We start from the raw sequence: 21,847 nt of genomic DNA on the forward strand, positions 1-21,847 counted from the left end.
TTTGAATTAATTTAGATTATAACAATTCATTACATCCTTCTAAATCCATCCAATAGTACATCTTTATATTATATTCTATGTCGTTGCATTGTCCTTGTATTGTAAAATTCTCAGTCATATTTCATTTCCATATTTTTTTGTCTAACCATTAGTAAAATAAATCCCATATCTTATAAAATTGTTTATCTTCTTGTTCTCTAATTCCAAATGTCAATTTACTCATTTCAGCACATTCCATTATTTAATGAATAACTTCCTCCTGCGTTTGCATTTTCTCATTTTTCCAGTTTTTAGCAAATCCAATTCTAGCCGCCGTTAACACATTTACAATCAAATATTTCAATTCTCTACTATATGTTTCCAGTAAAATCCCCAATAAAAATATCCCTGGTTTAAAGTCAATATGTTTTTCTATCATTTTTTCCAACCACGTGTGGATTTTAGTCCAGTGTTTTTTAGCTTCTGCACACGTCCACCACATATGGTAATATGAACCCGGTATCTGATGACATTTCCAACATTTTTCAGATTTATTCCTAAACATTCTTGCTATTCTTGTCGGGGGTAAGTGCCACCTGTAACACATCTTATACAAATTTTCTTTATATGCTGTTGACATTGTCATTTTGTAATTTTGAGACCACAATTTTTGCCATTTCTCTAAATCAAGCCCATATCCAAAATTTCCTGCTAAACAATAATTGTTTCTTTAACTTCTTCTTCTTCTAGTTTAACCTCTAATAAATATCCATATAGTTTTTTTAATGACCTTTTCATCAGTACCTGTCAGGATTTTATCTAAACCAGTCAATTTGTCATAAAAACCTTCTATTTTAAAATCTTTATCATATCTAGAATGTATTTGCATATATGAAAACCAATTCATCCTTATACCTGGTATAGGAACATCCAGTTCTTGCATAGATTTAAGTTCACCCTTTGCATTTAATATTTCACCATATCTAACTGTTTGTTCCTTTTTATATGTTACTGGATATGAAAATGCTTCAATAGTTGATAACCATACTGGAATTTTAAAATAATGATGCCTTTTAATCTTCTCCCAGTTTAATAACAAAGCCTCGCGTATATAATGTCTTCTGAAATACCCCTGTACTTTAATTCCCTCGTACCATAAGAAAGCGTGCCATCCCAACAGTGGTAGGTTCCGGATTCCCTGGAGTTACCCACATGCATGCGTGTGGCACGCACGCACACGCATGTGCGTGCATGCGTTCTAGCATCAAATGATGCTTCCGCAAGCCTCTGCAACATTTCAGCTGCTTTGTGGATCGTTGCGTAGGCGCCGTACGCACCATGTGGGGAAGCGGAAGCACCAACAGCATAAAGCACCGCTAAGGAGCATGGGCGGGTGGGCCCTCCAGAGTACCATACTGGAACGGTATCTGGTGCTCTGGGCAGGATCCGGTATGCCAGTACCGGGGTGTACCCCCTGCAACCCACCACTGCATCCCAAACAACAAATAATGTCCTTCTAATGTCGATAATCTAGAATTTCTTAGCGTTATCCATTCCTTAACCCACATTAAGCTTGTTGCCTGATAGTATAACTCCCAGTTAGACAGACCAAATCCTCCTCTTATTCTAGCAACTTACAACAGTTTTAATTTTATTCTCGCTTTCTTTCCCTGCCAAATATACCTCAAAACTATTTTATTTAGATCTTCAAAATAATCTTTTCCTAATTTAATTGGAATTGTCTGGAACAAATATAAAATCCTCGGTAGTATATTCATCTTAATTGTTGATATTCTCCCTATTAGTGATAGTTGTAAATTTTCCCATTTTGCCAGGTCTGCCACTATCTGTTATTTGAGTTTATGATAGTTATTCTCTTTAAGTGAACTGCATATTGTTGTCAAATATATCTCCAAATACTTAACCTTATTCATGACCTGTATCTTCAAAGCTTCCGCCAATTCTTCCTTTTGTCTTACTAAAATATTCTTTGTCAAAATCTTCGTTTTATCTTTATTTATTTTCAGGCCTGCTACTATTCCATATTCCTCTATCTTTTCTATCAAAAACATTTTCTTCCGTGCTACCCAATCTTACCTGTATTTTTGTGAGGGATTTTGCTTTATGGATTTGTCAATTTTTTTTTACCTCTTTGCTTTCATGTTCTCAGTCTACAGCTTTAGACATTCCTCTGCTTATTGCTTTTTTAAAATAACCAGAAAGCTGAGTATTGTTATTACTGTCTTTTGTGTTTTGGCAAGGGTACTTATATGCCAGGGCTTTTCATTGGTCTAGACAACAGCTCTGCTTTTATTAGTTTCTTACATTCTATGGTTATGCCCCTGTTCTTTTACGCATACTTAAATGTCCGGGGCTTGAAAACTCAGAAAGATCAGCTGCCTTTATGCATTTCTGATTGGTGTCAGCATTCCTGACATAATTCACTAACGAATTAAGATCCACTGGATGGGTAGCACCAGTAGCACAAAATGGCATGTTGTTCTCTTGGATGAAATAGAGTCCTCGAGTGCCTGGAATTTCCCCAAATGCATACAGGAATGTTGCCAGCTCAATGATTGCAATTCATGTCTTAAGAAGGTGGGGGGGGGGGAGAGGAAAATTTGGCACTAAACTCTACCAGTTGACTCTTTTTTCATTTGAGCTAATTGAGTTAATTTCTGGATTGAAACACTCTAGCTGTTGCTTGTATTTTACAAGTAAGCTGTTATGCAGCCATTGAAGCATAATAGGATAATCTGGGATTTAACCCAAAATGGCATTTGGCATAAGAGTAAGTACTTTGGATGCACGAGCAACATAGTTGTATATGTACCATATGAACAAGGGTCTAAAGCATCCATTGGTTAGTGCAGGAGTGGCTCACTTTTGGATCAGCCCACCTTAGATTTAGATGAAGCAGAAGACTATCAGAGGAAGTGGGGGTGGGGCGGTTGTTTGCCTGTTTGGTTCTGATGTAGCATAAGCAAAGCTTTGTGTGCAAATGTATACTTCAGCTGTAGCTGCCATAAAGGCAAATGGATTATGTGAAGAGTGGGATTCCCCCTCCCCACAATCAATGGGAGCAGCTGCACTGGAACAAACCCTATTCTTCTCATCCAAGTCCTAATTACCTTGTTTCATTGAAATTGCATCTTTCACATAAACCATGTAAGTCTTGCATGGGATCTTTGAGCACTTAGAGTTGGTATGATCTCACGAATGAAGGCAAATTGGATCAGTAAAAGAAAGATAACCCCTTCTCTGTTTGATACTATTGTACTTATTTTATAATTGGGTTGTTTCCCTCCCTCCCCCCCATCCTCTGCAGCATCCATGAGTTAGCCATAAGTCACAGCTTGTGGTATGCTATGTTTGGGATTCTGAGGAAATGTAGAGAAGGAGTGTGTTCTAAACAAAGAACTGAAATTAATGGTGGGTGGGGTCAGGGCTGACGACCTTTGGGTTTATCATAGAAGCTAAAAACTGTACATGTCGCTTTACCTCTCAAGTTCTACTTACTGGAATTCTGAAGGAGAGCGGTACTGCAGAGGTGGTATTCAGCAGGTTCTGACCAGTTCTAGACAACCAGTAGCAGAAATTTGGAGTAGTTCAGAGAACCGGTAAATACTACCTCTGACTGGCCCTGGCCCATCTGTTCTCTGCCTCCTGAGTCCCAGCTGATCAGGAGGAAATGGGGATTTTGCAGTAACCTTCCCCTGGAGTGGGGAGGGAATGTAGATTTTACAGTATCCTTCCCCTGACAGGCCCACCAAGCCACTCTCACAGAACCGGTAGTAAAAATTTTTGAATCCTACCACTGTGGTACTGATATTGCTTTGAAGCTGGGCGATCCAGATGCTAAGAAAGAATGGTTCCAGAATACACAATACCTGCATTCATGCATTTGCATATACTGTACAAGTGCAGCTTTCCATTAGACTTCAATATAACTGAAAGCATGAAGCTAGGGGAGGGAAGGTTCACAAACAACATGCACAATCATTTCTCCATCCAGTTTAAAGCTTTCTGTTCATCCAGCTGAATGCCTGAAGAGGGATCTGGTTTAGTTCAAACTATGGCCCAAAGAACATTAAAGCCGATGAACTTTTGTGTAGATCTCAATATCATTTTTTAAAAGTAGAAGAAAGGATATAATTACAAGTTCATAATAGTTTATCATCCTGTCAGATTTGAGTCATTTGTTTAATTTTTGTGATTTGGCATGTGCCATTCAGGGAAGAAGACATGCCTTGAGACCTGTGAGGTAGTTCTTAAAAACGTTTGATGATGATCTAATGGCCTGCATAAAGAAAAAAGAGCACTCTTACTGTACATAAGCACGTCTGGCTCCTGACCTACGCTGTTTAAATTTCTCTTTTATGTTAACATTTCTCTTTTAACTCCTTAAGAAACTAGTACCACTCCTCATCTGTTTCATATAATCATAATTTCAGTTGCATTAGCCTTTGCTATTGAAAGTCACCTTAAATCTTTTTTTGGGACAACATATTGTTTTTATTAACAATCTTGAATAAAGCCTAAAGCTAGAACCAAAACTTTAAGACACCGTATACTTGTGAACGCCACATAATGTTTTTGGACTTATTGCAATTATAGCATACTAAACCCTTCTGATTCAAGTGTATTATGTGGGCATCGTTCAAAACTGCATGAATTCTTTTATTTAATTTCCAGAACTAATGTTCTGATGTCCCACCAGTTTTCTTTTATTTTTTAAGTAAGATATTTATCCTCCTCTCACTGAAATAATACTTTAAAGTATAATATCAGAAAATACTAAGTATGACCCTATTTTTTCTTAATGATTGCTTGGGTAATTAACTTTTGCTCATCTTTAAATATGTAACTATTTACAGATCTTCTAATTTTCTGTTTATCTAAATAGTTTTCTGGCTTTGTGCATCTCTTTCTGGCCTTGGTTACCTACTGTGGACAATGCCTTTAATTCTTAGGAATGTTAAGCCTCGAAGAGGAGTAGCAATCTGGAAATACAGACCAAGATTATCTGCTTTGTCTCAAGCATCGTATTATTCTTGCAATAATATGTTTGGAAACATAATGCTTGGCCTGTTCTGAGGTCTTGTGCTCATCATGTAAAGTACAGTTTGAGTTTCACCGGCTCAAGATTGACTCAGCCTTCCATCTTTCCGAAGTGGGTAAAATGAGGACCCAGATTGTTGGGGGCCATATGCTGACTCTGTAAACCACTTAGAGAGGGCTGTAAAGCACTGTGAAGCAGTATATAAGTCTAAGTGATATTTCTATTGCTACAATATGGGTCACATATTCACATGAGTCCATTCATTTTGAACCCTAGGAATAATTCTTAGCATTTTAAAGCAGATTTTTCTGAATTAATATTCTACAACAGCAGTACAATATTATTAGCAAATAGATGCTGGGAGGATGTGTACTGGTCTGGTTGCCTTTCTTCTATACAATCTGATGGTGCTTTCAGCATTACAGTCTTGTTTCCAAAAAGATAAGCATAAAAAAGGCACTGCTAGAAGCATATCGTGTATCTGCAAAGGATGGTTTTTCTTATTATCTTCTTCCATTAGTAGGTATAATATTTATATGGGTAGTTCGCTTTTATGGCCAATCAGAGCTGATCACATCAACCTTGGGGACAAGAACACAAAGAGATAATGAAAACAAATCTTTTGACTTATACAGTACATAGAGTGCAGTTGCATAATTCTCTCTTGCCCAACTTGTAGCACGGCTGCATTCTTCTTTATGTGGTTTGATTTAGAAAATACTTTGTTTTCCTTGAGCAATTGCCACTGACTTGCATTCAGTTAAAACGTCATGTCAGTAGCTTGGAGTCAATCCAAACATAAGGAAAATTCAGATATATTTGGTGGTATTTTCTTCAAATTGTTGGTGGGAAATAATCTGACTGGTATTTTAAAGGGTTTTAACTTATTCCCTGTGACGTGTGAGAATCATATGATGTTCTTTGTCATTTCAGTTTAGATAAAGCATTTGATGGAGCTCTGTGTATGTCGTGCTTATGTTTCCTGGAGGGTTTTTAACTGACCTACTTTTTGCTTATTGATGGTTTCCTACCTGATTCCTTTTTGCCATTGACTACTGCTGATTTATTAAGCTATCTGCTTCAAGGACATTGTAAAACTGCACATAGGGAATAGGACACAACTGTGAAAAGCAAGAATTACTGTCAGATAATATCCAATTAAAATCCAGCTAGCACAGCAGGAGAAATTGGAACTAGGGTTTATCATTCATGTAATAGAATATATTGAAACATTAGTTAGAAACAAAGTCGTTATGAAGCAGAGATCTCTTTTTCCTCCAGTTACTGGATTATTGCTATTGTACATTAGAATGAAGGAGAGTGTTATGTCATGCTCCAGGGCCGTATAATGATGAGATCAGGGCAGAGAGGAATGAAAGCTGGAGCATAAAGCTGTGGTATTATCAAAGGATTTATCACATGTTTGATTGACAGTGTTTGCTATTTAAATATGAACACAGGTAGATGACTTTGTTTTTTAACTTTTATATGAGACTGCCATGAGATTCAAGGAAGACATTATGTACTTGCCACATCTCAGTAATTTTACAGTCCTCAGATTGAACTTTGGTAGATAGGATTATTTAGAATAAATAGGGACAATTTAAATATACATTAACTCTGGTGTAAAGATGATATGCCTCATATAAAACATTTTATGTAATTTTCCCCCTTTTAAATTAGCAGACCATGGACCAAGCTGGATAGATTTCCTCTAACCCCTACAGGAAACATGATATAAGCATTTTCAGATTAAATTAGCTAATATACTTTCTATAGGTAAAAAAATGGAGAACATTCAATAGCAGAGTTGGAAGGGGCCTTGGAGGTCTTCTAGTCCAACCCCCTGCCTAGACAGGAAACCCTATACTGTTCCAGACAAATGACTATCCAACATCTTCTTAAAGACTTCCAGTGTTGGGGCATTCACAACTTCTGGAGGCAAGCTGTTCCACTGATTAATTGTTCTAACTGTCAGGATATTTCTCCTCAGTTCTAAGCTGCTTCTCTCCTTGATTAGTTTCCACCCATTGCTTCTTGTTCTACCCTCAGATACCTTGGAGATTTAATGTCTGAGGCACTACACGTTTAATAGCTGGCTGGCTACACATCCTCTTCATGTTTTCCTTGTTACCTTCTTAGAAGAGGCTTCGTGGCATCTGAAGCAGAATATCCAGATTCAGCTACAGCTTTGTTCCATACAGTATCAACCTTGTGAATTCTCAAGCTTCCTCTTTCCGTCATGTATTCAAGATGGACAATGATTAATATTTATATGTATTTATCTGTTAGGGCTTAGGTATATACATATCTATGTCTATATAGCATATCTATATATGTATTATGTATATATGCATTTTTGAGAACAGGCAATAGAATGAAATTTTTCATATGTGCCAGAGTGCCCACGGAAAAAATCATGACAATAAAAGTTATCTAGCATTTAAACTAAATTGGAATATCTATGGACCAAGTCTCTTGCTCACCAGAAGCTAGAAAGAGAGAAGTCTATCCTGGTAAGTTTGTCTACCTCTATCAGAAACATCAGACCGATTAGTGGAGAAACACACTTGGACATGATAATCCATCCAATATTTTAGGGGTTTTTTTAGGTAGTGAAAGTCCCCCCCCCCCCCACATAGGTTGTGTTTCTAACGTGAGGTCATCTCTCTATTGGACCATAGGTGTTATTGACCAATTTCTCCATGTATGTTGCTTTCCATAGCTGCTTGTAAATGGGGTTTAAATTTAACAAATGCTGAAATCTTAAAGCCTTATCTGTGTGTGATTAGTTCTAAGAATATTATAAACATAAGATTTACTCACTTTACACTTTTCAGGCCATCACAATCAACAGTTAGGTCCTTCTATGGAGCAATATTTAAAGACCTTGTCATGTTCTGTATGTTCTTGGGAGGAGCAGGCTCTACAGACAATTGCTCGCCTTGATCCCTCCCTTTTGACCCCTTTCCCCAATGTTAGCATTGACAAAGCTGCCTATAAAAGCTTTTCTGTGGAATAGGTATGTGTGCTTCTTGCTGCAAAGCAGCCGGAAAGCAGCCAGAAAAAAAATAATGAAATTTTTTCTAAGAGTGTCAGAGGAAAGAAGTAGAAAAGTAGATCTTATCAAGGAAGCAAGGAGAGAGAAATTAAATTAGGAGTCAAAACAGGATTTGGAGGAAGAGAACCTTGTTAGTAATACTGTGGGCTGTAGCCTAATATGTGAGAAGTAATACAAGTTGTGTTTCTAGTGATCAGTCTAGCAAAGTAGAATTACTATCAACAGGAGGGAATATAGACTGAGACAATAACAGATATAGTTAGAGCTATATGTTCTGGTACAGTTCTGTACGTTGGACAGTTTGCAAGCACACAACATCTTCTCAGACTGTGGGGAGAAATACATCCTGATTGTATAGAGACTTGTGCTCTTGATGGATCTCTTGAGTCCTACAAACTGGATGTGGTTTCAAAAGAACCTGTGACAATTCTCCATCTTTGAAGATGGAGTTGGTGTGTTTTCTTTCATGAATCTTATTCCACTTGTAGTGTTTAGCAAGGGGGAATGATGGCTCAGTGGTTAAAGACACTGAGCTTGAGCTGACTGCCTGGGTTCGAGACCAAGCTCCGTGCAACAGCTGAGCTCTCCTTACTAGCTTCAGCTCCTGCTCACCTTGTGATGTGAAAGCATGCAAATGCAAGTAGATTAATAGGTACCACTTTGATGGGGAGGTAACAGTATTATGTATGCCTTTGGCATATAGCCATGCTGGTCATGTGACCATGGAAATTGTCTTTAGACAATGCTGACTTCCTTGGCCAAGAAACTGCCCTACTCAGATACTACTGACAGGAGAACCTTTATGTTTGGTGTTTTAGCAGCTGGTTATTTCTTATTTATTCATTCATCCAATTTACATAGCCATCCATCTAGCCAAATGCAACTCTTATTAAAGAGCACATCTTTAACTTTAAATCTGAAAACTGTACATAACAAAATTTCATTTGGAACAAAATATGTAAAATTCTCCTATCAATTTCTATAAGATTTGTTATATCCTTTTTCTTTCTTCTCTCGGTGAAAAAAATCATGTTTGTCTTACAGAGAAAAAGTTGGAAACAAACACTCTCAAGTATATGGAAGTGCTAGAAGATAAACTGCAAAGGTAAAGACATCCTGGGATCTTTCAAATTTTTAGAAAATGTTTCAGTGCTGCCTGATTTCTGGGCATTTATGTTGTTTAGTTATGCATTTACTTATATTGGACTGGATATAATTCACGTAATTATTTTGAATCCCTGGCAGTATCAGAGGGTTAGCACATTACGAATTCTCCAGAATTGGTGGGCCAGGGATCTTGACTTGCCATTTTCTTTTGTTTTCATTTTTCATTGTAATGATGGACTCCATTCCCCCTTTTATAGATAGGTTAACCTCTCAGAAATCTGACATATTATTTGATATGATTTTCTACCCCAGTCCATGAAGAATTAGCTGGTTATGCTACTGAATGTTGAAGATTCCTAGTTCAAAGTACAGTCTACTATGATAATTTATTCCTGCTATAAGGTGTTTGAGACAACAAATGTCATTATTATGAATTCCCTGTATGTATCCAGAGAATGTGTCAGTGTATAACATAGACTTCCAAATGGGTAGAACACAGAGAAATCCCAGTTTGCCTAAAGAAACAGGAATTTGCTTGGGGGTAAAACTGGAATTTGCTTGCTCATGTGGCATACTGTTCAAAATGTGCCATACTAGACTGATACTTTTCTTTCCAATAACAGGAATGATGCATCTGACTAGGGCAGCTAACAAGGGTGTCCTCGGAAGAGTAAAAAAAAAAATTAATATAATGGCAGTACTATACATACATACATCCGGTCTAAGCCCCATGACTTTTTTCTGTGAGGCTTTGAACACATGGTTGTGACCACTGTCTTGACTTTTCGGGGGGGGGGGGCTCCCCATTTCATAGAACCCAGACTGGTAAACTTTTCTTTAATCTTCTCCCAAAGTATTCTGTAAAAGCAGATGTGATAGAAGTAAATGATAGATGACAATAAATGGAAAGCTTAGAAATGATTCAACATTGAGCAGGAAGTAGGACAAGGATATGTGATGTCCTTTTAGTTCAGTGGTGGGATTCAATTTTTTTTACTACTGGTTCTGTGGGTGTGGCTTGGTGGGCATGGCAGGGGAAGGATACTGTAAAATCTCCATTCCCTCCCCACTTCAGGGGAAGGTTACTGCAAAAACCCCATTCCCTCCTGATCAACTGGGACTCAGGAGGCAGAGAATAGATAGGGGCAAGGCCAGTCAGAGGTGGCATTTACTGGTTCTCTGAACTACTCAAAATTTCACCTTCTGGTTCTCCAGAACTGGTCAGAACCTGCTGAATACCACCTCTGCTTTAGTTTGTTAATACATTTATGGATAAATATGTAAAGAATATTTGTAATGATTTTCGAGGGACATTGACTGAAACCTGAACGTATTTTTGTCAACATTTTATGTTCTGTTGTTGCAAACCTGAATGGTTTGCAGTAAATGTGAATATAACTTACACAATATGGGATACTGAATCTGAAAATTAGCGTGTTAAAGACTAAGGTCATTGTGTCTGATACTAAAAAGAGTGCATAAATAGCACAAAGCTAGAACAAATAGTTTTTATCAAACTTACGTACATTTCAAAATCTGTAAAGGATGCAGCCATCCCTGAGTGCACTGTCCACTCCTTTGACAGACTTGAAAAGTTTATAGATGAAGAAAAAAATTTCCCCAACATTTCTTGATTAAAAAAAAAACTATATGGATTTGGTCAAGAAACTCTTTGGACAAACACTGTAGCCTTGGGTGAATGGGGCTTGCTTATTTATTTGACTGGCTGGCTAGCTGGCTGACTGAATGACTGACTGTTTGAGGAGCTGAAATTCTACAAATCTTAAAGTTGCCAAGTTTATAGTGCTGGATCCATAGTGTTGGATCCATAGAGGATATAAAAGGATTCAACCTTCTTGCTTTCTAAAAACTTCATGCTGAGAAGTGAATTGTTTTATAAGTTAAAGCTTGAAATATCTTGTTTAGTCTTTGGCAATGAACCAATTTTTCTGAGCTGAATATTTAGCCTCTATGCTGCATGCTAGTGACTGTATACAAAAAGTAATGGGCAGACCTACAATTAAATTTAAATTTCATTTCATTTCTTTTACATATAACTAAAAATAAGCACATTTAATATGGTTCCTGTCATGTATTCCATAATGTTCCTCTTCTGACATATTCAAGGACATTCAGTACTTTAGAAGGTGGCCCCAAGCCTCAAGTTGTGCAGCTCCAGATTAAAAAAAGTATCTATTTAACTTGAAATACTAAAAAGTCCTCTGTAGCTGCCCCCAGTTAGCCTTTTTTTCCTTGCATCTTTCAGCTGAATTTTTCCACGGTTCATTGTATCATGTCATCAAATAATTTCCTGTTAGATTCTCAAGAACTTTGAAGATCAATAAGAATTCTAGTCCTTATATTTCACAAATATATAGAAAGCAAGAAAAGAAAATTATTATTTAATCCTTATTCAGATAAAACATGTTTCCTCTATTCCATTTCTGAAACTCCTGTGGAGATTAATCTTCTAGCTTTGAAGAGCTCTGTTGCTTCCCTTAAGGCTTTGGTTGCCTCTTAAATGGCTTATCTCTTGGTGTTGTGTTTCCTTTATAACATGATTATCTAGGTATTTACATTTTTAAAAAGTTCCTAATATGAATAGTTTTTTTTCAGAATGAGGAATGTTGTTGTGCTGGTTTCTCTGTATCCGTATATATAGAATATCTTATTGTCACTTTGAAGCAACTAAAGGACATCTAATTATCTTATAATATACATTAATTAAAGATTGCTGAAGTAAGTGGAAAATAATATAACAATGTGAAGGAAGGCAGATTTGAAAACAGTGATACTTTATATATGAATGGAAAGGTAGTAAAAAGTATAGTGAATGATATTGCTATAAAACTAGATTTAATTTGTTTTGTATCTCATGCTTTTCTTTGGTTTACTATTTTTTATTCCTTTTCTGACCTCTGCATTATATTGCTTATGCTGAAATCTGTAATCTCTCTCTCCCTCTCTCTCCTTCCCTCCCTTCCTCCTGCCATGTATGTGCACGTCCATGTAATCATATCTGAATATTAATGCTTTATATTGGTCAATACAATGTTGGCACCTAAGATGGAAGCTGTAGATTTATTCACTATTCTGTAGCAGCTCCCATGCAATTTAGTTTAATTCTATTCTTATAGATGAAGACAAGAAATCAAACAATAAATAAAATGTGACAGTTTGAATAGAAAAAAGATAGAATATAAAAACAATAAACTATGGCATCAATCAACCAACTGACATTCATAGATTATAGCCCTATACTAAAGATTGCTACCTAAAATAAGTAGAATTTAATTGGCTATACCTGGCTGGAAAATTCTACAAGTAATTGAATATTGTCCATTTTAAATGTTTCATTTGATCATGGTCAGAAAAAAAATGGAAGTAATATATAGTGGAAATTTTGAGTAGTTCGGAGAACCAGCAAATACTCCTGGAGTGGGGTGGGAATGGAGATTTTACAGTATCCTTCCTCTGCCATGTCACCAAGCCATGCCCACAAAACCCCATCCCATCCACAAAGCCACGCCCACAGAACCGGTAGTAAGTCGTTTTGAATCCCACCACTGCTAAGATGGATCCCAATTTCCAGCCTAGAGTGGCCCTTAGAGTGCTCCTGTTATACAATGTGTTATGTCCTGGGAGCGTCCACCAGCAGGTGGCGCTCGGTAACTCATCCTACAGCTCACACCTGATTGGACTATTCAAGCAATCTCCGCCGCGGGACAAGACTAGAGTTTCCATTGGTTGCCGGTCTGACAGCTGTTGGTATAAATAGCTGTCAGCCGGCTAGTTAACTGTTCTGTTGTACAAAAGTTAATAAAGAGTTGACCGTTGCTGTGCTGTGCCGTTATTACCACAGAACTTAAAACTGGCGACGAAGGTTGGCGAAACTAACTCACAACCATCCATCTAGCCAAAATGACAACTTCTTCAATGTTTTCACCTTTCCGTGTGGAAGCAGAAACCTGGGAGGCATTTGTCGAGCGATTTGAGTGCTTCTTGCTTGCCCACGACCTGACGAGCCTCTCACAAGAAAGGAAAAGAGGCATATTCCTAAACTACTGTGGGCCAGAAATGTTTGCGACTGCTCGCGCTCTATCGGCTCCAACTCCCGTCCACACAGTGCCGTGGGACACCCTGATGGCAAAGCTTAAAACACATTATGAGCCTGCTCCATCTCGCTTCGCTAGGCGACAAGATTTTCGCCATTGCATACAGCAAGAAGGACAGTCCATCAGCCACTACGTGGCTGCGCTCCGTGCAGCAGCTATTCCTTGCGAATTTGCTGACTTAGATGAAGCCCTCTTAGAACAATTTATTTATGGGCTCAAAGATGTAAACCTGCACCGCCGAATTCTTTCTCGGTCAGACTTAACCTTAAAGATAGCCGTTGATGAAGCTCGCGCCTCAGAGATGGCCGCTCAATCCATTCCGGACTGTCGCCGTTTACCTCGTCCCCTGCCCTCAGGATTGCCAACGCCAACACCTCAGGTGAATTACCAACAAGCTAATCCAACAATTCAATCACAAATTGACTATGCTATCGACCGTATGCAGTCGCTGAACTACAAGGATGGCCGTGCCTGCCTCAGTTGCGGCGGCAAGCATTCACGTTCCAACTGCCGTTTCCGTGCAGCAGTCTGCCACAAGTGTGGAAAAAAGGGCCATTTGGCATCAGTATGCCGCTCCAATGTCCATGACAACCAGCATGCGCCGCAAAGCCTTGCCGCTCGCTCTCAAGCCCAGGCACCACCAAACCGTCGCCTCAACTACCTGTCTTTAGGAGACATAGAAGAATACTCTCCAGAATGGGTCGTTGACTCATCTTCTGCTACCACGGAAGGCCGTGGTAAGCTACACCTCTCCATCTGCATCGAGGGACGTCAGTGCTCCATGGAACTGGACACCGGCTCAGCCCGTTCCATAATCTCATGGCAAACACTATCTACGCTTTTGCCACAATTCCGCCTTAAGCAACTCACCCCTGCAAATTGCCGCTTACGAGATTATCAGGGCAATCCAATTAAGCTTTTAGGCTGCGCTACCTTTAATGTGACTTACGGCTCGTTTTCTGGCCGCTTACCTCTTCTAGTTGTACGCGACCACCTAGCCACTTTACTAGGGCTTGATTGGTTCAGGGCTCTGGGGCTAACCATAGCGGGTATTCACTCCACTCAATATGCTACTCTAAATCCTGATACCTTCTCATCCCTTCTATATGAATTTCAGGACGTTTTTTCCCCCTCTCTGGGTTGTTATAAGGGTTCACCTATTTCCCTAAATTTAGACCCCAAAATAGCACCTATTCGCCTAAAGGCCAGAAGATTGCCTTTCGCCTTAAAGGCGAAAGTGGACGCCGAGCTAGACAAATTAATAGCTCAAGGGGTCCTAGAACCTGTAGATTACTCCCCTTGGGAAACACCAATAGTCGTTCCCTTAAAATCAGATGGATCAATAAGGATCTGCGCAGATTTTAAGACCACACTGAACAAGGCCTTACAAGCCCACCCCCACCCAGTGCCAGTTGTCCAGCACGTCCTGCACACTTTAGGACGCGGAAAAATTTTCGCAAAACTAGATCTGGCTCAAGCTTATCAACAGCTTCCTGTAGATGAAGCTACTGCGCTTGCCCAGACCATAGTCACGCACCGCGGGGCATTTAAATGCCGGCGCCTCCAGTTTGGAGTTAGTGTAGCTCCAGGAATTTTCCAAGGGCTCATGGAGCGACTGCTCCATGGAATTCCTGGGGTTACCCCTTATTTTGACGATGTACTAATTGCAGCTAAGGACGCACACACACTACTAAAGACCCTCAGAGCTGTCCTCCTAAAATTCCGCTCCACAGGCCTGCACCTGAAAGCTTCTAAATGCAAACTAGGGGTTCCTGCCGTGGAATTCCTTGGTTTCCTTATTGACCATAGGGGAATTCATCCCTCTCCTACTAAAGTTGACGCCATCCTTTCAGCACCTACCCCCACGAACAAAGTTGAGTTGCAGGCCTTTTTAGGTCTCCTCAACTTCTACTCCTCCTTTATCCCTCACAAGGCATCCCTAGCAGAACCACTTCACCGTCTATTAGACGCTTCAGCACCATGGACCTGGACTAGCCGCGAAGCGCATGCCCTCGCGGCTGTCAAAAGGGCTTTGACATCACCCCCCGTCCTAACTCAGTACGACGAGCGTCTGCCCTTGCTCCTAGCCTGTGACGCCTCTCCCTTTGGAATTGGCGCAGTGTTAAGTCACCTTTACCCAGATGGCTCGGAAGCCCCTATAGCCTTCTACTCCCGCACCTTGTCCAAGCCTGAGCGTAATTACAGCCAGCTGGACAAGGAGGCGCTGGCCGCCGTTGCGGGAGTAAAACGCTATCACCATTACCTCTACGGCCGCCCATTCACCATCCTCACGGACCACAAGCCTTTATTAGGCATTCTCTCAGGAGACCGCCCCACACCTCCAATCATTTCGCCCCGCATGTCACGTTGGGCTGAATTCCTCTCAGCCTATAATTACACGCTTATTCACAAACCAGGCATCCACATGGGGCATGCAGACGCTTTAAGCCGCTGCCCTTTGCCACTGCCTGTCTCTGACCCAGCACCAACTGAAGCGATCTGCCTCCTGGACGAGCTCCACCTTCCGGTGTCCGCTTCAGACATAGCATCGTCATCCAAATCCGATCCTATCTTATCTAGGGTCATACCTTTTGTAAGAAGTGGATGGCCCTCCACTCTTGCAGATCAACCACTTCTACCCTTCTATCGGCGCCGCACCGAATTATCTACTATTCAAGGATGTTTGCTATGGGGCCATAGGGTAATCATTCCTGCCGCTTTGCACCATGCGGTGCTGACCCGCCTCCATGAGGGCCACCCAGGCATTGTCCGTATGAAATGCCTGGGCCGAAGTTACGTCTGGTGGCCCTCCATGGATGCGGACATCACCGCGTGGGTGCAGCGTTGCACCCCATGTCAACAAGTCCGTGCGGCGCCTTCCGCCGCTCCATCCAGGGAATGGGAACAACCCAGGGCCCCATGGAGTCGCCTCCATGTGGATTTCTTGGGTCCCATAGACGGCACCACTTTCTTTTTAGTTATAGACGCATGGTCAAAATGGGTTGAAATTTTCCCCATGCACTCAACCACCGCATCCGCAACAATACACATTCTGGACAAATTATTTACCACACACGGATTGCCCGACGTTTTAGTGTCGGACAATGGACCACAATTTACCTCCCAAGAGTTCCAATATTATTTGGCCAGCCTGGGCATCCGTCACGCCCCTACAGCTCCATTCCACCCGGCGGCAAATGGTTTGGCAGAACGCGCTGTGCGCTCTGCCAAAGAATCTCTGTCCCGCATGTCGGCGTTGCCTATGCATCGCCGCGTGGCCACCTTTCTACGCTGTCAACACACCACCCCATGTCCAATTACAGGGAAAGCTCCTTCCGAACTACTTATGGGGCGCAAACTCCGTACAACTTTAGACCGGCTGCACCCTTCTTATTCTATTCCCTCTTTTCCTTCTTCCCCACCCCCTAGGACCTTTCTAGTGGGGGAGGGAGTGTACGCAAGAAACTTTGCTGGGGACCCGAAGTGGGTGCCGGGGGTTATTTCTGAGTTAACAGGACCCTGTTCCTACAGGGTCCTCCTTGACGATGGACGAGAATGGAGGAGGCATGTAGACCAGTTAAGGCGGCGCGTTCAGAGTAAAGCACCGGCCGAGCCGCATATTCCAGCTCAGAATATTCCAGGCCCAGGAGACAACGCGTACCGGCCCGACCAGAGCAGCCCAACTAATTCCGGCGCCGTTTCAACCGTACCGCTCTCGCCGGACTCCATACCTGCAAGTTTTGGACGGACTCTAGGACTTCGGCCTGCTAGGACACTCCCCGGGAACGCTCCTCCTGTAACAGCGGCCACACCTCCATTGAGGAGATCTCAGCGCACGCGCAGACGACCGGCGTATTTGAGCGAGTACGCTTGCGCGAACAAGGGGGAAGGGGTGTTATGTCCTGGGAGCGTCCACCAGCAGGTGGCGCTCGGTAACTCATCCTACAGCTCACACCTGATTGGACTATTCAAGCAATCTCCGCCGCGGGACAAGACTAGAGTTTCCATTGGTTGCCGGTCTGACAGCTGTTGGTATAAATAGCTGTCAGCCGGCTAGTTAACTGTTCTGTTGTACAAAAGTTAATAAAGAGTTGACCGTTGCTGTGCTGTGCCGTTATTACCACAGAACTTAAAACAATGACTATATAAAGAATGTGGCTTTGTTTTATATTCTAACGGAAAATTTGAGTAAAGTCCAGATTTATCTAATATTATGCTTTGTGTGGCTATAATATTCAAATGAGTCTTTAGGAGCACTTTCCTTGAAAGTACAGGCAAAACATTGCATTGCCGCCCTTACTGTGCCTTTAAGTATGAGGAGATTATGCCATAGAAATAAATATCACAAATATTAATTTCTGGGAGAAAAAGTAGGCATGCAGCTGTAATAACGTTTGGTCACTGATAGGTTTTACTGCCCTGATTTTGTGTAATCCTTATTACCATGGATTCTAGTAACGATTTCCATAAACAAATCATACCCTGTAATTGTTTTTGTCCTTCTAGAATCCCATGAACATCAATTTTGATACTGTTTTGAGAGCAAAAATCAAGATTTGTAGTGCTGAAGGTTGTTATTAACTGTTATTAACTCTTAAAAAGTTGTTTTTATCCTGTCTGGATGTATAGTGAGCTCAGGATAATAAAACATGCTATTATTACATCTAGGTTTATTTCCCCCCCCTTTTGCCATTTTCTCCTCTCTGTTTTGTTGATAACCAACCAGCCTTGTTTTGTTGTCTGACCCGAGTCTTTAGAGCAGAGGGATAAACCTTCTAATTAATAAGTGATTTACTTAATTATTTGTTCAGTTCTGTTGCACCCTCTTTTTTCAAACTCTTTACAAATGACATCAGATCATTTCAGTAATAATGGTAATAATAATGATATCTCAATCATTTCTTCTGAAAGACTGCATTTGTATTGTATTTATCACATGTTGATACAGAATTTCACGGTATCTCACGGACCAGACAGTGATGGATTCTAAATCCCTTATCGCTGTTCTTTCAGGGTCCAAACTACTTTTTATTTGTATCAGTCAAAATAAATAGCATTTTTTTAGGGGAAAGCCATTTAATGCGGTTAGGTGATTATTCTAAATCTCAAAAAGATTATTTTCACTCAATGAAAAGGGAGAGGAGGTAGAGAAAACATTTTCCCCTGGGTTGACATCTCTTTCTTCTTGGACTTTTGGTGGAGGCACAAACTCTTTTTGGGGATTCTATCTTTTGGCTAAGTTGCTGATGATTTTTGAGGGTTTCCCATTGCTCTCCTTCTTCTTTTCTGGGTGACAACCAGAGGAGAGATTGGTGGGGCTGGGAGTGTGAATGAGGAGGGAGCCCTTAGCCCAGGGATGGGCCATCCTGGCAAGTTGTGGACTTCAACTCCCAGAATTCCTGAGCCAGCCATTCTGGGAGTTAAAGTCCACAGGTTGTAAATTTGCTATAGTTGTGTATCCCTACCATAGCCAGATGGTGAGAGCATCAGAGGAGAGCCCCCCTTTGAGTGTGATTATTGTGAATGTATTTGTGTGTATGGGGATAGCAGCAGAGTATCCTGATGACACTGAGAGCTAATAAAGCTAAAATGATTCAGGTGTTTGGCTTCCCTGGGATTAATGAAATGGAGGACATTGAGAATGGGGAGGTTTGGAGTGGGAGATGGTGCTACCTTTATGGAATGTACAGGTGTGCCAAAGTATTATAGTGATGGGGCATTGGGCATCGGTGATATTCAGCCAGTTCTGTCCAGTTCCGGCAAACCGATAGCGGAAATTTTGACTGCTTCAGAGAAGGGCCCCCTCCCCTCCCTGTCCCTTCCAGGAGTCTCCAGGCATCCCGTTTTGGCTTGTTAAGCCCCCAAAAGGGGTGCAGGGCAGTTGCCCCCCCATGTCCCATTTTGGCTCTCCATCAGGAGCTGTGGGAGACAGGAAGTGGACAGTTCTTGGAGAATGTGGGACTGACCACTATATTATACTGGCTTTGCACTCAAGTTCTATGGTCTCAGCCCCTGTACCCATTCAGCAACCTTCAAATGCTGCAGTTTCTGCTTTTAAATGTAAGCTCAGCCTGTAATAAGGTCTCCTTCATTGCAATTCAATCATTGATGAGAGAGTCAACCTGGCATGTGTTACTGAGGTTGGGCCCAGAAGGTGGGGGTATTTTTGGAGATATACCAAGCTGGGTTCCAGGTCTGACATCAGTTGAGATTTCAGGCCAGGGGTGGAAGTTTGACAATTGTTATCCGGGAATCCCTTATAGTTTTTAGGGTGCTACTCCACAGATTACTGGATATTGCTCCCTTTTCATTCAGCTAAGTTGTAGGAATCAGGTGGGATTGTTGTTGTTGTATCAACCTCCTGGCTGCATGGCAACGTCCCTGCCTGAGCTCCTTGTCTATTTTTGGGTTGGTGGTGAAGTTGCTTAGACTTATGATCTAATACAGTTCAGTTTAAAGCCATTATTAAGGCCTACTTTGTAGTGATAAGGGTAGTGAAACATCATTCATAGACTGATGTCCCACTGCCATGTTTAATGTGAAATGTGTCCTTTTGGGTAGGAAGTCTTGGCAAGCTTTATATGTGTGTGTGTGTGTGTGTGTGTGTGTGTGTATGTTGTATTTCTACTGATAAATAAATAAAGGGAGACTAGTATAGATCTATTTCGAGCTAATTAGCTCTCATCAGCTAGCCATACCCTTACTGGGATTTGAACCTGGGCTGTATTATATCTTAGGCAGGAGTCTTAGCCATTAAGCCACAGGCTCGCCTCCTTATCAGTTGAGCCAGGGAAATAGGTATGTATTTGTGTTACAACCCCTGGTATGCCTAAATATGGGAGGAAGGTCACTACTCCCTCTTTCTGTCCTTCGGCTCATCACAGAAGACCATGCAGGCAGAAAACCATATTTTTATTTTTAATGTTGCCTTTCTATATTTGTGTTGTATTTGTACTGAAAAATAAATAAAGGGAGACTAGTATAGATCTATTTCGAGCTAATTAGCTCTCATCAGCTAGCCATACCCTTACTGGGATTTGAACCTGGGCTGTATTATATCTTAGGCAGGACCTCTGATGCTCTCACTGTCAGGGAAAAAAAATGCCCTGGGAAATCTGAGATCAATGGACCGTGGCTGATTCCCTTCCGCATATCTTTTGAGATATTGAGAAAAATAAAAGTCTTTAAAAGTATTCTAATTAATAAAGAAACTTTAATAATAAAATAAAAAGTAAATGAAACAGAAATAACTAATGGTTACATTTTGATAATGAAAGCTACGTCTGCCAAGCTGGCAGCCAAACAAAGAAGAAAAGAATTTTGGAATGTGTAACGCGTGCGCAATAAATCACTTTCAGATAAGAACTTTTTGTTTTATGACCTGCGCAATAAAGCTTTCTTAGTTTAACTCTTGAATGTCAGTTTAGGCAGTTCAGGCCTAGCAAACCTTTTAACATCGTGACACCCCTTCTTTTGCTAGTCTGGGCTGACGTCATCAAATCATCAATTAAGGCACATCTTCTTTCGCAGATACTCGTGTTGATTTGCGGCAAGTGATTTGTTAAGCATGTCTGCGATCTGATCATGTGTAGAAACATATTGCAATTTAACAAAACCTTGCTTAACTAATTGCTTTGTGTTTTGATAACGAATGTCAATGTGTCTGGACCTAGAACCTGTGAAATGTGACTCAGAAATATAAACCACAGATACATTATCTTCCATCACGGTGATTGGTCGAATCGGACGTGTCCAGATATCTGTGATCAAAGCATCAAACCACGTTAGAGAATTACAAGCATCTGAAACACAAGCATATTCAGCTTCAGTAGATGAACATGAAACAAAACTCTGTTTTCTCACTTGCCAGTAAACAGGACAACCATTTAGGAACATCATGTAACCAGAAGTGCTTTTGCGTGACTTCTTGTCGCTCGCCCAGTCGGAATCAGCAAAACAAATCAACTTTGGTTGATCAGCGTGTGTTGGTTCTAGCAATAACTTCATGTGTTTAGTGTGTTTTAGGTATTTCAATAACTTCTTAATGCATGACCAATGAAATTGTGTTGCCTTACCTACGTGTCGTGATAAAAGATTAACACTAAGTGCGATGTCAGGTCTGGTCCAACTACTAATGTATAATAGTGAACCAATGACTGAACGATAAAGTGTTTGATCCTCGAACTCAGGACTTGGTTCATGTGTTAAGTTGTGAAAATCTGTTTGCATGGGTGTCTTTGTTGTGCTAGCATCTTTCATGTTGCAATGATGTAGAATGTGGTCAATTTTCTCTTCTTGTGAAAGACTAAACCCCTTCTGTATCTTTTCAATTTGAACACCTAAATAAGTGCTAATGTGTCCTAAAGATTTTAGTGTGAAGTACCTCTGCAAACTTTTGGCAAAAATCTCACTCATTTTCTTATTTGGACCAATATAAACAATATCATCAACATAAACAAGAATTATCTCATATGCATTGTTAGATCTTTTTGTGAACACGCATTCATCAGTTTCGGACTTAAT

At 40.7% G+C, this 21,847-nt stretch overlaps 1 protein-coding gene across 2 annotated transcripts in view; it reads left to right on the plus strand.

The window, feature by feature from the left end:
* Nucleotides 1-21,847, plus strand: part of DISC1 (DISC1 scaffold protein) — a 190,458-nt gene that overhangs the window by 106,121 nt on the left and 62,490 nt on the right. For both annotated transcript variants that reach the window (XR_014174632.1, XM_081944275.1), the window contains exon 10: nucleotides 9,147-9,207. Coding sequence is in view for 1 of the 2 variants with exons in the window: in XM_081944275.1 (XP_081800401.1) it covers nucleotides 9,147-9,207 (61 nt within the window). In the remaining variant the exon portion in view is untranslated. The remainder of the gene's footprint in view (nucleotides 1-9,146; nucleotides 9,208-21,847) is intronic.

Source organism: Natrix helvetica (assembly GCF_964273705.1).
Source record: "Natrix helvetica genome assembly, chromosome: 2".
NCBI classification, from domain to species: Eukaryota; Metazoa; Chordata; class Lepidosauria; order Squamata; family Natricidae; genus Natrix; species Natrix helvetica.